This window comes from Canis aureus, chromosome 29 (assembly GCF_053574225.1).
Source record: "Canis aureus isolate CA01 chromosome 29, VMU_Caureus_v.1.0, whole genome shotgun sequence".
Lineage (NCBI taxonomy): Eukaryota > Metazoa > Chordata > Mammalia > Carnivora > Canidae > Canis > Canis aureus.
This window is the reverse complement of record NC_135639.1, coordinates 9,191,512-9,207,047: the sequence shown is the minus strand read 5'-3', so window position 1 is coordinate 9,207,047 and position 15,536 is coordinate 9,191,512. Positions and strand designations below refer to the sequence as shown.

Sequence of the window (15,536 nt, the reverse complement as noted above, 5' to 3'; positions counted from 1 at the left end):
GTGTGCCTGTTTGGACTGAGAGGACTTTGGCACTTTATAAACCTTTTAAATCATTTTATGCACCATATTTTTCAGGTCTTCTGTCAGGGAAGGGTGGTTAGAGGCTACTGCATCTTAAGATATTAATTAAATAATTAGTGCTCCCTTTATTCTAGATAAAGGGTATATTAATGAACAAAAATCCATGTTCTAGTGGGAGCTTACATTTTTCACCAAAGTTGGATAAAAGTATAAGCTAGTATTGTGTATGTGTACTTTAAAAAAAAAAATGATTTTAACCTGTAAGACTTCTGGTTAAAATAAAACTAGACTAAGCTGCTTTTACTTGTCTTATGTCTTAGGCTGATATAAGCAGTAAGACAACTTGTCTATAGTTGTATTAATATATTATATTTGTATCTCTGGCTGTTTTAATTTTGTATAGAATTAAGATTTTGTTATGTTTTAATTTTGGTGTAGATTATTCAGTAGGTTCTAGATTCCATAGCAGCTGCCATATTAAAAAGATCCCAAAGAGTTTTTGTTACTTTTTGATTTTGTAATATAGCTTTTTAAATTATAAAGAAGTATTTACTCATTATAAAGTCATTTAATTGCTATAGTAAGAAAATGCCAAACTCATTTGCTTGATAAATTTATTCAGTGACTATTGGATTAGCAGTTAAGTGCTGGGATTACAAAATTTAAGTACATAATTCCTGCTGTTGACCTGTCTATGTATAACAGGTTGAAAATTTCTCAAGATAAGACTTGAGTATTAGTTTTTCTCTTGAAATTTAGGAGTCATTGAAAATACATGCTTGGTTGATTTGTGAGATTCTAGATTATAACATGTTGCATGTTATAAATAAACAGAAGCCAGTCCTTGGAGGAGCATGAAAACATGAGTGTAGTTAAATCTTTTTTTTTTTTTTTTTTTTTTAAAGCACTGGACTTGGCATGTTAAAAAAAAAAACAAAAACCTGCAGAATTTTTAGATTCTAAGAGCAAGGAGAACATCTGCTGGCAAAGAGTTTTTAGACTTGATATTAAAACCATAGTTCATAAAAGGAAAAATTGGTAAATTAGACCTCATCAAAATTGAAAATGTTTGCTCTGAAAGACCCTGTTAAGAGGATGAAAGGAAAAGCTACACAGTGGGAGGAAATACTTGCAAACCACATATCCAATCTAGCACTTGTATGTAGAACATATAAGGAATTATCAAAACCTAGCAGTTAAAAAATAATCCAACTAGAAAATGGGCAGAATTCATGAACAGAGATTTCATCAAAAGATAAAAGATACATGTGTGGCAAAGAAGCTCTAGAAAGGCCTGTCACAAGTAGTTCTAGAAAGGCCTGTCACTGCCTTTAGTCAGTAGGGAAATGCAAATTAAGACCACACACCTCTCAGAATGACTCAGATAATTAATAACACAAATGCTGACTGCTGACAAGGATGAGAAGAAACTGCATCACTCGTACATTGCTGGTGGGAATATATAATAGTATGGCCACTCTGAAAAATAGTTATGGCAGTTTTTCATTAAACTTATGATTACTGTACAACCCAGCATATATACTCCTAGGCATTGGTCCCAGAGAAATGGAGACTTAGTTTACATATATCTATACATGAATGTTCATAGCACTTTTATTCCTAATGGGCCCAAACTGGGAACAACTCAATGCTCTTTAATAGGCAAAGTGTTAAATAGCCCATGGCCAGACCATGATTGCTACTCAGCAGTAAGAAGGGATGGACTAGTGATACAAGGAGCAGCCTGGATGAGTCTCCCGAGAATGCTGGTGATCTCAAAAGGTCACTACTGTAGGAACATTTGTATCACATTGCCTAAATGTCAAAATTATCAAGATGGAGAACAAATTAGGGATTGCCAAGGGATTGGGCATAGGGACTCTAAAGGGGTAGCCCAAGGGAGCCTCGTAATGATGAAAACTTCTGTATATTGTCGTGGTGGTGGCTTTACACAAAGCTACATGTGACAGGATTGCATAGAATGATCCATACACAGAGGCAAATGAGTGCATGTAAAACTGGTGAAATCTGAATAAGGCTGGTTGTGGGATGTTCCCGTAGTTTTGATAATGTACTGAAGTTATACAATATTTCTGTTGGGGGACCTGATTGAGAGGTACATAGGACCTCCTGTACTTTTTTTTTTGAAACAACTTCCTATATTAGTGAATCTATATAATAATTTCAAAACCAAAATTTAACCCTTTCTTCCCTCTACCTCACCACTCCTCACACACAAAGCACTGGTGGCAAAACAAGAGAAATAGAAATCTGTGGTTTTTCAATGATGTGAGTGTTATGGATAAGTATCTCAAATTACTTAGAAAACTCTATACCTCAAAATCTGTGTTTCTAAGTGAACTAAGATTTGATTTTAAGATTTTCTACTAGAATGACAACATAAAATACAACTGTGCTTTGAAGCTAAACAAGCAAAGAATTTATTTGCTTCATTTTAGAAAGAAGAAGTAAATGAATGTGGTGAAAGTATTGACAGAAACAATTTGAAACGGTCACAAAGCCATCTTCCCTACTTTACTCCTAAGCCACCTCCGGACAGTGCAGTCATCAAAGCTGGGTATTGTGTAAAGCAAGGAGCAGTGGTGAGTACCTGGACAGGGTATGTATAATGAAAAATGAGTCTGTGTTAGCAAACTCTCAACATATAAATCATTTGCTTTGTTTTCCAAAAGGCCCAAAGTGAGAGACCAGTGTGCTGAGGAGTCAGGAGATAGAATAGGGGTGACTCTATGTTCATAACTCAGTGCTGTTATTTTCTTTGTCTGTGGGTGGCTGGATAATGCTTATTGCCACTGACTTTCAATTTTGAGTGAGCTTTCCTAACAGTTTATCCCAGACGGTTTTCTTACCAATCTTTCCTCCCTTGGGAGTGGGTCAGAGAAAGAGAGCTCTAGCCGGGAGGTGTTAAGAAAAGAGGGGTGTGGGGAGTGGGGAGCAGGAAGGCTCACTCCATTTGGTGTTGGGCTGACCTCAGTTGAATTTCCTGTGACCTTGGGCTTCTTACTTAACCTCTCAGTCTCTTAGTTTCTTTTTAAGGAAAATTAGGTTATAAAACCTGCCATCTGGAGGTTTTTTTGAAAGATGTAAATTTAAGATAGTATTAGCACAGCACCTGGTCCTTAGTAAGAGCTATTAAGGGTTAGCCAGATCCTCTCATTCAACCTGACCTATAGTGGGACATTGTAGGAAGAACAGGTAAATTTTCTGGTATTTCTAAGGTTCCAAAGTACCTTCCCAAAGTTTGTCACTCTGATGTGAACCAAATTGTTAGAATTTCATGAGAAAACAAACTTTAAAGTTTGAGAATTTAAAAAAAATTTTTTTGTGAGTATAGAAATACTTAAAATTCTATTGGCAGTTCTATTTGACCTCACATCACTTTTTGGTAACTTCAGTTAGCTTCGGTCAGCCAATGGAAAAGTTCTTTCATTCCCAATCTACTGACTTCTAAGCCGAGGGAAATGAAGGGGAAGGCTGAGAGTCTCTCACTGTAGCAGGTTTACAGGTAAAGTCAGAGTCTCATCAGGCTATGACTGGCTTGTGTTAATTAGGGCTTTTAGGGAGACATTTCCTTTCGTTTTACTCCCAAGTCCAAAATAACAACCCTTAGAGATAATGAAGTGCTTTCATGAAAAATGTATTTCAGCGACAAAAAAATACTTGTACAAAGTAGGTTCACTTTATTAAATATTTGTTGCTTTACTACTAAGTATAAAGTACCTGAAGAAAGATTCTTGCATTTTACAGATTTTACAGAACTTAATGTGGTTTAATAACATTTCCTGTGCTTGCTCTTGAACTCTTGATGGCATTTAGTTTGTGGGGTTGGGGGATGGGGAAGTGTTTTGTGTTTGTTTTTTTTTTTTTTTAACTTTTAGAGCATTAAAAATATGAAACCATATTATAGAATTATATGATACAGACTGAAAGCTAGCCACCAAAGTTGCCTTAGGAGTTCAAGGTCTAAGTTGTGAAAGAGATGAAGTTTTATGTATCTCCTCAGTAAGGGAGGATAGTGAGGTTTTTCAGTGCCTGACATTTCTGATTGTGGGTTCATAGCAGAATATTTAAGTGGCTGTTAACATTTGACATTCTTAGAATCAGAAGTCTTATGTCTTTGTTCATCTCTGGTAGATGAAAAACTGGAAGAGAAGATATTTTCAATTGGATGAAAACACAATAGGCTACTTCAAATCTGAACTGGTATGTTGCTCTGTCATAAATGTTGCTTTAAAATGTTTGAGAAGTGTTAAAACACTGTGGTGATTTTAATTGTGCATGTGTAGTTTCTTGTCCTGTTTTCTATTTTTAAAATCTGGTTTTGAAAATTACAGTTCAGGGGCAGCCCTGGTGGCTCAGCGGTTTAGCGCCGCCTTCAGCCCAGGGTGGGATCCTGGAGACCTGGGATTGAGTCCCGTGTCAGGCTCCCTGCATGGAGCCTGCTTCTCCCTCTGCCTGTGTCTCTGCCTCTCTCTCTCTCTATGTCTCTCAAGCATAAATAAATAAAAAATCTTAAAAAAAAAAAAGAAAAATACAGTTCAGTTTATTTGGTTCTGATGTTTTAATGCTAATTTTGTAAATACATATTAAATAAAAAGATCATATTGTCAAATATGATCACCTTAAAAAAATTAAAAATATCAGAACTCCTTAGTCTACAGATTTCTTCAGAAGGGAAGCTGGAAGACATTGTAGGAAAATTAAGTCTCTAAAAGTCAACATTTTAACTCTGTGTTTCTACTTTCTTTTCTCTGCCCTCTCTTGATATTTTTTTCCTGTTTCAGATTGACTTTTTAAGTTTCCTCATATAAGACCTTTTTGTCCTACCTGAAGGTGGAGTCAAAGAAATTCTTTCACTTGAGTAACATCCTTATTTAAAATACTCTTGTCACATAACCTGAGAGTTCTGCAACAGATTGTTGGATAATTTGAATGCGTTTTTTATACCTTAAATGTCTGTCCTAGTTCTACTTGTTTTATGGGACCTTTGACTGGGGATCATACCCTTTATTAGTGTGAAGGCACAAGAACAGTACTATCCAGTAGAACTTTCTACACTGATAGAAATGGTCTGTATCTGTATTGACCAGGTTTGCTGGCTACATGTGGCTGGTGAATGCTGAAAATATGGCTGGTATGACTGAGGAATTTGACTTTATTTAATTTTAAAAATAAAACTGATTGTTTTTAATATTTTTAAAATTTAAATAGTTACACATAACTAGTGGTACTGTATTGGACAATAGAATAGATAATAGGAAAGGAATATTTTGAGATTCATCTCAGGTGTCTGTTCTTCTTGGAAGCTTTCAGACTCTAGATTAAGTGCCTTCTCCTTACACACCATGGTTCCCTATGCCTTGCTTCTATCATAATTCTTCCCACTGTGTTTTGTAATTGCCTGCATACTTGTCTTTACCAGTTACTTATGCGAGCTTCTTGAAAGCAAAGATGTCTTTTATACCTTTTTTATGAACACAGCACCTGGTACTTGGTAGATAATTAGTAAGTGTTTTTGAATGAATGAGAACGGGGATAGCATGGCAAGAATATCCATTTTAACATGAGTATTTAGCCTTTCTTAGACATCAAATTCTAAGAGCCTCAACTGGAAGTAGTAGTTAGTTGGCTCAAAAAGTATCAGACTTGGTGTCTCAGAAGGCTTACACGTGTGCTTGGTTAGTAGGTTGATTCATTGCTTTTAATTAATGGCAGTACTCTTGGGAAGAGTCATTAATGCAACAGACATTCACTGAGCTTTCCATGGCTCTGGTGCACTGTTCTGAGAATCAAAAGGACAATCAGCGATGTTCTGGCCTTTTTCAGGAGTTCAGTTGTGCCAGAGAAGTTGACATGTACCCCTATCACCCACAGTAATTCTAATGAGACAATGATTATGAAAATATTTACTAAATTTTGAAAAACTAGCATGTAGACATGATGCTATAAAATTTGAGATGAAAGAATACTGAACTAACAAAAGTGGTAGGGAAATGATACCATGTGTATTTAAGAATGTATTAAGCATTTAGGAAACACAGATTAAGCTGGAATCTTTAAATATATTTTTAATTATTTACCTTTATCAATAACTAAGATGTGCATCCCCCCCCCCCCACACACATTTAACATTTCTGAAATCTCAGGGTATCTTAGAGTTGCTGCAAGAGGGGCAGTCAGAAAAAAAAAAAAAAAAAAAGGGCAGTCAGGCAGCAGCTGTGTGATAGTTGGCATTGCTCACATGCCCACAGCACCTCTGGGTAAGATCTGGGAAGCACCAACATCAAAACCTACAGAGAAGGTACTGGCAGCTCAGAAAAAAATCTCAGGGACACAGTAGAACGTTCTTAAGAAATGCTGCATCTTCAACACTCTTTTTGACACAAAAATGATATGGAGTGAGAAACGTTGACATTGATGGCTCTGAGTCAAAAAGATGATTCAAAAGAGCTGGAATCTATGTACCTACATAGGGTCAAGAACATAGATGATAAAAATTGATACTTAGTGTGTAAAAGGGCTCTTTTATGAAAACTTTTGGTCATGTAAAAGTTTCAACAAAAAGTAGTTAGTGTTCTGAACCCCTATATATTCTTCATCCAGATTTTGTAATTATCAACACATGGCTAGTTTTGTTTGTTAGGTAAAACCACCCACTCCCCCTTCGTATTTTTTTTTAATTTTTTTTTTAATTTATTTATGATAGTCACAGAGAGAGAGAGAGAGGTAGAGACACAGGCAGAGGGAGAAGCAGGCTCCATGCACTGGGAGCCCGATGTGGGATTCGATCCTGGGTCTCCAGGATTGCGCCCTGGGCCAAAGGCAGGCGCCAAACCGCTGCGCCACCCAGGGATCCCCCACTTCGTATTTTGAAGTAAATCCTAGACATATTATTTCCTCTGTAATTATTTTAATATGTATTTCTAAAAGATGAAGAGTTAGAAGCTTTTTTAGTAGGTATGAAGGATTTAAGTGCACAAATGAAAAACTGGAGAAAATATCTGTCATATATATCAGGAATAAAACAATATCCCTAAAGGGGATATTGCCCTCTTTTCCACCCTCTGCCTTCTTTTCCTCCCATTAGTCCCAAACAATTCAGACCTACAGTGTTTTGGTGAGGCAGATCAATGTACTTGTTCATGTGGTGGGGCAAGGGTGGAAGGATCTAGAGTAGCCTGGTGTGGGGCAGTCAGGACCCGAGGAGGAGGAGGCTGTCTTCTTGGGGGGTTAGCCCAACCTGGAGTAGGGAGAGGAGCACATCCACACTGGGAAGAGGGGAGTATGTTGACATATGTGCTTACTGATAAAATAGGAAAATATATTAAGGATAATAGAAGGCCAGTTTCTCACTGTCAGTAAAGGGAATAATAAATATGGAAAAGGAGAAAACTTTTGTATTAGATTGGAATTGATCTGGCCATTTAACATCTACAGATAGATGTAGAATGAAATACAGATGTAAAAGTATTCATGTGTTTATACACACACACACACACACACACACACACACACATCCTCACTCTATGCAGCTGGAAAAAACCCACTGAAAGAAACCTAGGTTCATGGAGAAACGGCAAGACAGGAGAAATGAACAAAAACTAATCTTGGGATGTCTTGTATAAGAAAACAAGTACTCATGGAATGCTGTGGATATGTCAGAAGGACCCAGAATCCAATGTGAAAACATTCCACCTTACCAAATTGGAGGCATTTTGAACATCAAAATAAGTAATGATGGTAATATATTATTGCCCTTTGAATAAAATAGGAATCCATAAACCCACACAGATATCAATGAGTTGAATGCATGAGTGTACATACATACGTATGATGAGGAACCAGAGATCACAAAGTTTCAAAGTCCCTGTCTACAAAATACACTAAGTACAAAAAGGGAAATAGTAGCTTTACAGTGATAGAGATACTGCTGGCAAATACCACTCTAATCAGATGATCAGATGATCAGCGTGGACTTCATCAGTGATGAGATGAATTAGGATTATTTGCTACTTGCCGGGATAGCTTGAGAAGGTTGTTGCCTCATTTCTGTGATGTTCCTGCCAGAGATGCCGAGCCTGAGTCTGATCTTCAGGAAGGATCAGACACACCCAAATCAGGGACATTGTCCCGAAGAAGTGCCCTGGAGCCTTCAGGAGCATCGAGATTGTGGAAGTCAAGGGCAGAGCAACTGAGGAGTAAATGCAGTCTGTGATTCTCAACTGAATTCTTTTGTTTTAATAAAGGACTACATTCAGGGGACACTTTCTTGATTTCAGTGGTTGTATTGTGATAAGAGGATGTCTTTGTGGGAAATACACTCTAACATGAAGGGCAGTGGGAGCCAGGTCAGCAGCTCCTCTGAAATGGCTCAGGAAAGGCAGGTCTTTGTGCGATGTTTTCAGTCTTTGTTTGTGGTTGGTTCAGAGTTTACAGAGAGAGAAAAACAAGGGAGAAAAAGAAGTAAGAGACATGAATAGACAGTTGATTTGCAAAGAAATGTCCTTTAAACATATATAAGATATTCAACATCACTTGTAATTAGAGAAGCACAAGTTAAAACCTCCCAGAAATATTTCTGCTCATCTATTATGAGAAAGCCACGGTGGAGTGAAGACATGGGAGGTCCCCCCCCCGCCCCCGCCAGAGCAAGTATAAGTACTGTTCTTTAACAGAAGGAATGTGGAGCCTTGGAGAGATGGAAGATTTCGGAGGCAGGGAGGGATAGCATGGGCTGAGCCCGAAAGAGCTAATGGTGACAGAAAATAAGGAAGTGACTCAGAGAATGATGGGAACATGACAAAAGGACACAAACCCGGCTCACAGGAGTTCCCAATGCTCAAATTTGAGCACCTAAATAAATAATGATAGTGATGGTTTACAACCCAGAGAATAAAGTCAAAGAAGTAAGTGGAAGGAAAAGCATTTCTGTAGAGCAAAAGTTCAGCTAATATATGTAGATGAATTGATGGGATTGGACAAAACAACAACAACAACAAGAACAAAACAACCCACCATTCAGCAGCTACTACAGTAACAATCTTTCAGGCAAGAATCCTCCAAATTTGATAAAACTAGTGGACAAAACAATGATGGAAAGCTCCATGTATCTCACTCACCCCAAGATACTTGATCATGACAAAGGAGAAGAAGGTAACTTTCTAGTTACTGGCAAACCTGGCCGTAGGAGATGAGGGTTAACCTCCCAGGAATGGGACACACCACTCTCCCGCGCTCCCTGAGAATGGTGGGCTGAGAAGAACATAGCACATCTGTGGTTTCCCACCAACACTGAATCCAAGCATGGTTAACATCAGACAAAGCCAAATCAAGGGACATTATACAAAATAATGGGCCTGGACTCTTGAAAACTCTAAAGATTGTGAAGGAGGAAAAAAGACAGCAGAAATCTTCCACATCAAGGACACAAAGAGACGTGACTGCTAAATACAAGGTCTGATTCCAGATTGAACCCTGGAGCAGAAAAGCTGTAGTTCTGTTTCTGTCAAGGATACTGCTGGGCAGTTAATGAGCTCTGAAGATGGTCTGTAGGTTAGATAATAGTACTGCCAGCAGTGTGTGGAGTCTCTGGTCCCCGTACTTGTACCAAGATTATATGAGAGAACATCCTTGTTTTAGGAAATAGACATGAAACTATTTAGTAGTAAAGTGCATCCTGTCTATAACTTGCTTTCAGACATTTCAGGAAAGTATATACACACACCATTAGTCACATAATATGAACACAAACAGAACAATTTAGCAAATGTAAAATGTGAACATCTTGGAAAATGGGGTACAACCTATAGCAGTTCTTCTACTGTTTTTGTAAGCCTTTTATATTCTGAAATTATTTTAAAATTAACTGTTTTGTAAAACTTAGAGATTTGTGATTTTTTAAAAGTGTTCAGCCATGGTTTAGTTTTTTTCTTAGTGCTGCATCTTAATCTTAAGGGGTGATAGTGAAATAGGGCATATAGTATTTCATAGAATGTGTAGTATAAATATGCTATTAGGAGTTAGTTGTGTCTTGTATCTAGTTTTGTAACCCTAGATGAAGTACTTAACAGGTGTGAGGCTCTGTTTCCTCAGGTGAATAGTCATGCAGGCATTATGGGGTTGTGGAAGTTTAAGTGAGGTAATTGTGTTTAAAAGCTAGCAGATGTCCTGACACTTAGTAAATGTTCAATAACTTGTGCTTGTTAAATAATATACTCGTGTAAAAGTGATATTCTTAAAATGCGAACTTTAACTCAAAGAAGCTGTGTATCCACTACTCTGGTGCTTTCTGTATCAAAATAACATTCCAGAAGAGGAAGCACTCCACTTACAGGGTACATAGGGGTCTATCGGGGTAAAGTCTGATGGTTTAATGGCTTTTAGTAAGCTACACTGTCATTAAGACCAGAAATAGTGTGAATAAGGGTTCTATGCTAGTTTCCTTGTTTCAAACTACAGTGTTTATAAAGTTCTAGTGTTTGAGCTACTCTGATGCTGGTCGGTTCTGGAAGGTAGATTTAGGTCAAGAAAGAAGCAGTTTTCATACAGATCTCCAAGTAAGACAACTAATTCTTAAAAGGATTTTGAGAATATACCTCATGTATCTGTTTGCTTTTTTGCCAGGAGAAAGAACCCCTCCGTGTAATACCACTTAAAGAGGTTCATAAAGTCCAGGAGTGTAAGCAGAGGTAAGCACCAGCCCTCCCTTAGTGCCTGGAACATCTAATTAATACTCATCAGGGCCTAGGTTTGATTGATGTGTACAGATGATATTTTTCTGTGTTTTTTCTAGTGTTGTTTTCAACTCTTCATTGTTGGGATATGCTTGAACTTACAAAATCCTCAGGTTAAAGTTTTGAGATATTTTTTGTTTCACTTGAAAACTAAAAGTTAAGAATCCCTAGGCTTATCAATGGGAAGGAAAGAATTTAATATGAATAATTTGTCATATCTGGCAGACTGATGTTTTACTAGTTTTAATATTTGGAAGCTGCTGCAGAATAGAGCTTTTTGTAAGGACATGTGTTAACTGTGCCAGTGTTTCTTTGAGCAAACTGATTTATGAGCAGTAGAAAACTTTGAATTTGAAACTTCTTTTATGAACCTTTTCTAAAAATATGTATAACTATATAAAATATGTGAAATTTAATGTAAGAATAAATTGAAAAAGATGCTAATTTGGTTTTACTCAATGACACCAGTATTTTATCTCTATTTATTTTCTTATTGACATATATTTGGTACTAGATAAACAAGTGAAAGAAACACTATCCAACAACTGCTATTTACGTGCAATTGGACGTTTGTTTTTGTTGACAGTGACATAATGATGAGGGACAATCTCTTTGAAATTGTAACATCGTCTCGAACTTTCTATGTGCAGGTGAGATACTTTTTTGGCGATTATAGATTCTCCTACCAAGAGATTAATAATTTTAGAAGTGAAATAAATATAAATAAATTTATTGCTTATGCAAATAAGAAAAACATGGCAACTGTAATTCACAACTTTAAAAAAAGCTATATATAAAATTATTGGTAAGTCATATGTTTAGCAAATTAGGGGTACTTTTTGCTCCAAATTGGCACAATAGAAATTAAGTAGTATTTGTGGGAAGGGAAATACTGTTTTAACTTAAACCCCAACTTTCAGTTCGGATCATTTTGCACATATTTTGGAGTTTTGATTGTATCATTTTTGGTAATTAAAAAAATAGGATCTAAAATTCCCACAATAAAAATAGACCATAGATAGACATAGATAGACATTTTGTATTTAAGTTTAAAATACACTTTTTATTTACCACAGCGAATTAGTTAGATTTAAAGGTTTTTTTTTTTTTTTTAAGAGGACATTTGTTTTTGCTTTATAAAAGTTACATATGATTATTGCAGAAAATTTGGAAAATAGAAAAAAATATGAAGAAATGACATAAAACCCAAATCCCACATTCAGGAAACTATTCTTATTTTAGTACCTTTTTAAAGGCATATGTTTTTATAACAAGTGGGGTCATATGAAGCACATGGTGATATATTCTAGTTAATGTATTAAATAGTCTTTTTTCCCACATCATTAAAAATCCTGTAAAAACTTTTAGGACTGCATCATGCTCTATTATAGGGATGCTCCATGGTTAAACTGTTTCTCTGCTACTCTGTAACTGATTGTTTTCATAGTTTTTGTACACTTGCTATGATCAGCGTGTGGTGGTGAACAGTTTTGTGTTTAAGTTTGCCTGGATTTCTTCTTTAGGTTAAGTTTCTAGATCAAGAATAACTGTCAGAGCATAAATCTTTTTAAACCCCCTTTTTTGCCAAATTGATTTCTGGATTTGTGCTTTACCTTTGCCTGCTTTGAATTTTTCCTGTTAAAATTCCTTGCTAAAAATCATTGGTTCAAAAGAGTATCTTGTGACTTAAAATTTTGGAACAGAAGTGAAGGGCAGTATGTACACCCCTCTCAGGGCCTGTTTAAGTGGATTTAAAGTCATAGTAAAGTTTTAAATTCATATTGGAAGGCCATGGCCTATCAAGGAATATGATACTTTGGAATATGACTACCAGTACTTTTTTCCGTATTTAGTGGAGTCCTAGAAATGCTGTTTAGAAAAATAATACATAACATGATGTCAAAATGTTTTTTTAACTCTACAGTTAACATTTATACCCTTATAATGGATTCAGACAATATAGCAGTAGATGGAGCAAAATGAGGTTTGTCTGTGACTCCTTCCTCTCATTTTCTCTCAAAAAGTATTCATATTGACACTTTTTGATGTGTCTGGCCTTAAAATATCAGGTGTCCAACTTCTGTCTCTATAATAACGTACCTGCTAAACCTGGCTTAAAAAGCGATTTCTAAAATTTTTTGGCACCATTACCTTGGGATGATCTTGTTGTTGGCACTGTAAGTTTCCAAGATGAATACATTGGATTTATGGATGTAAGAGCGGATTTTGAGGACAAACTGACTGAATGAGTCCTTTCTCTCCCTTAGGCTGATAGTCCTGAGGAGATGCACAGTTGGATTAAAGCCGTCTCTGGTGCCATTGTAGCCCAGCGGGGGCCTGGCCGATCAGCATCTTCTGTATGTTCCCTGTTCTCTGGGGTGGTACTCCTTAAGGCTCCCCCATCCTGTCCCAGTTATTTTCCTTCCTCTCCCCCTAATGCTTCTGGTTTCTTTCTGTATTGAGATTTATTTGCATGTTGACTTTCATACCAATTGGACTTGCAAAAAAATAATGCATTTCTAATTTAATGCTTCCTTGTAGTGTTATGTATACATAACTTTCTGTGCATTGTATTGTCTTAAATGCACAAGCAGGGCAACTAAAGAATGAACATTTCCTTGCTTTGTTTTAGAAGTTCTTACTTGTCACTAGGTCTAGATTTGTTACAACTTGACCAATTCTTAGTACGGGATGTGGCCCAATCCTGTAAAGTGCCTGAAGTTGTAGCATTACACAGTTTGGTGAAGGCCCAGTTTCCTCTTTACTCTAATTTCAGTTAGGGATTTTTTGACTTCCTGGTGCCCTAAGACCATTGAGCAGCTGACCCTGATTTAACACAATTTCATGTTCTCAGCCGCTGTTTTCCATTACATGTTCTCATTCTCATTTTCTGGTAGGGTAATTAAAAACCCGCTGCTTTTCACTACCATAATTATCTTTGTGGTAATATGTTAATAAAATTGAAATGTTAAACGTTCTCAGAAATAATAAAAAATATTTTTAATTTTTAATTTATCATGTTCAAGAACATGATAGGAGTAAGATTTAGCTTTGGAATACTTCAGTCAAAAAAAAAAAAAAGGAATACTTTAGTCACTGGCCTCTCATCTGAAAAAACAAATTCTACTGAGGATTAGAAAAAAAATTTTAAGTGTCTTGAAATGTAGCACCTCTGTCTGTGGAATGGAGTCTAACGTGTAGTATGAAAGCCTTGATTGCCTTCTGCAGATTCATTGTAAATGCCAGATATTCCACACTTTTGGTATTTTTTCTGGTAATAATACTGTCTTTAATAGTTTCCTGGTAATGATAACTACAGATCAGTAAATACAAATCTATGTTTCTTAAATTATTCTCCTTATATCCATTTTGGAATCTCTTAGAAGTCACTTTCATAGGTATTAACTTTGTAACTGCCTGTGTTTTATGTGACCTTTTCAGCAGCCAAGTATGAGACTCTCTGCAAAAACAATGTCTGTTGGGAAGAGGAAAATCTGGAGAAGGGCACTTGTGTTTTGTGCTTTGTGGTGGGGGCAAAGTGGACTCTCTAGCTGTAACTGTCAGCAGAACTTTCTCTTTTCCTCCCTCTCCCCAGTATAGGTTAACTCTAATCTTAGCTTTGCACTGTGTTCCAGATGCGGCAGGCCAGAAGGCTGTCGAATCCTTGTATACAGAGGTATACATCAAGAACTGGTGAATGCAGCACGTATGTGGGCTCTCACGCAAACGTGCCTTCTTACTAGAGGGCCCGGACTCACTCACTACTTACAACTGATCATAGAAAGTTGAGTTAACCAAACTGCCTTTTGCAGTTATCGTAACTGACTTCGTCAACACTAACGCAAACTATTTCACTACAGTCATCCGGTTGGATATGTATATTTAAACCACAATGAAAAGAGATGAATCATGAAAAAACTGGAACCTTACTAATTGAAAAAGTCACATTAAGCTGTTTTCTACAAATTAATTTACTGAATTGCCACAAGTTTCAACTTCTATATTTTATATATTTTGAAATTTTTTATATATACCACTTAACTGCACCCTTGTTCTAATAATATATGCAAACTCATGCATGCATATTACAGTGGATAAACTATATTACTATAGCTTGCATGGCATTTTAAATCTCAGGTGAAATTTAGCCAGCTCCTGGGAATCTATAGTGTTTTGTCAATTTGTAGTACTTTGTTTTCAAAGCCGCTAGTATCATACATGAACACAGTATACTAGGAACTATATGGCAATGCATTTGGAATGGTCATATTTAAGGATATCTTCAGCCAGAAGCGAATGAAATAAAGATTCGCACCTGATAGTTACTTCACCACAGTTTTAATAAGTGATTAAATATGTACCCTTTGCTCCCTTTAGAATCTTTAACCATATGAATGTATAACATATTCAAAACTAAATAAACCTAATGAAGGCAGCAGTGAAAAGACTTCACTGTTAATTGGTTGCAGCAAAATTCAGGGATGAAAAACTAAGTTTGTCAGACTGCCAGACACAATAGTAGGTTACAAAAATAGTGAGTTCCACTTATTAAAGAAATACGGCCTTTCCTTTTGATATTCTGCATTTTTATTTTTATTTTTTTTATCTTCCGAAAATACGTGGGATGATCCCTAGCATTGATTGAGAATATACCCTTAAATAGAATGGCAGAGCTGGTTCCCTTGCAGTTGGAGCACTGCATTCCAGTTTAGGCTGGCCTGAGTCTTCAAGTGGCAAAGCTTTGGTGACAGAACTGGTTTC

General features: G+C 36.5%; 1 protein-coding gene across 10 annotated transcripts in view; it reads left to right on the top strand.

Moving 5' to 3' along the window:
* The window catches only part of PLEKHA1 (pleckstrin homology domain containing A1), a 56,160-nt gene that overhangs the window by 37,972 nt on the left and 2,652 nt on the right, over positions 1–15,536 (top strand). For 5 of the 10 annotated variants that reach the window (XM_077877344.1, XM_077877342.1, XM_077877347.1 and 2 more), the window contains 5 exons: positions 2,481–2,624; positions 4,177–4,245; positions 10,666–10,730; positions 11,362–11,425; positions 13,043–13,132. In XM_077877344.1, coding sequence (XP_077733470.1) covers positions 2,481–2,624; positions 4,177–4,245; positions 10,666–10,730; positions 11,362–11,425; positions 13,043–13,132 — 432 coding nt within the window. Of the gene's footprint in view, positions 1–2,480; positions 2,625–4,176; positions 4,246–10,665; positions 10,731–11,361; positions 11,426–13,042; positions 13,133–14,410; positions 14,560–15,536 lie in introns of all 10 variants that reach the window. The other 5 variants (XM_077877350.1, XM_077877346.1, XM_077877348.1 and 2 more) reach the window with 3 other exon arrangements.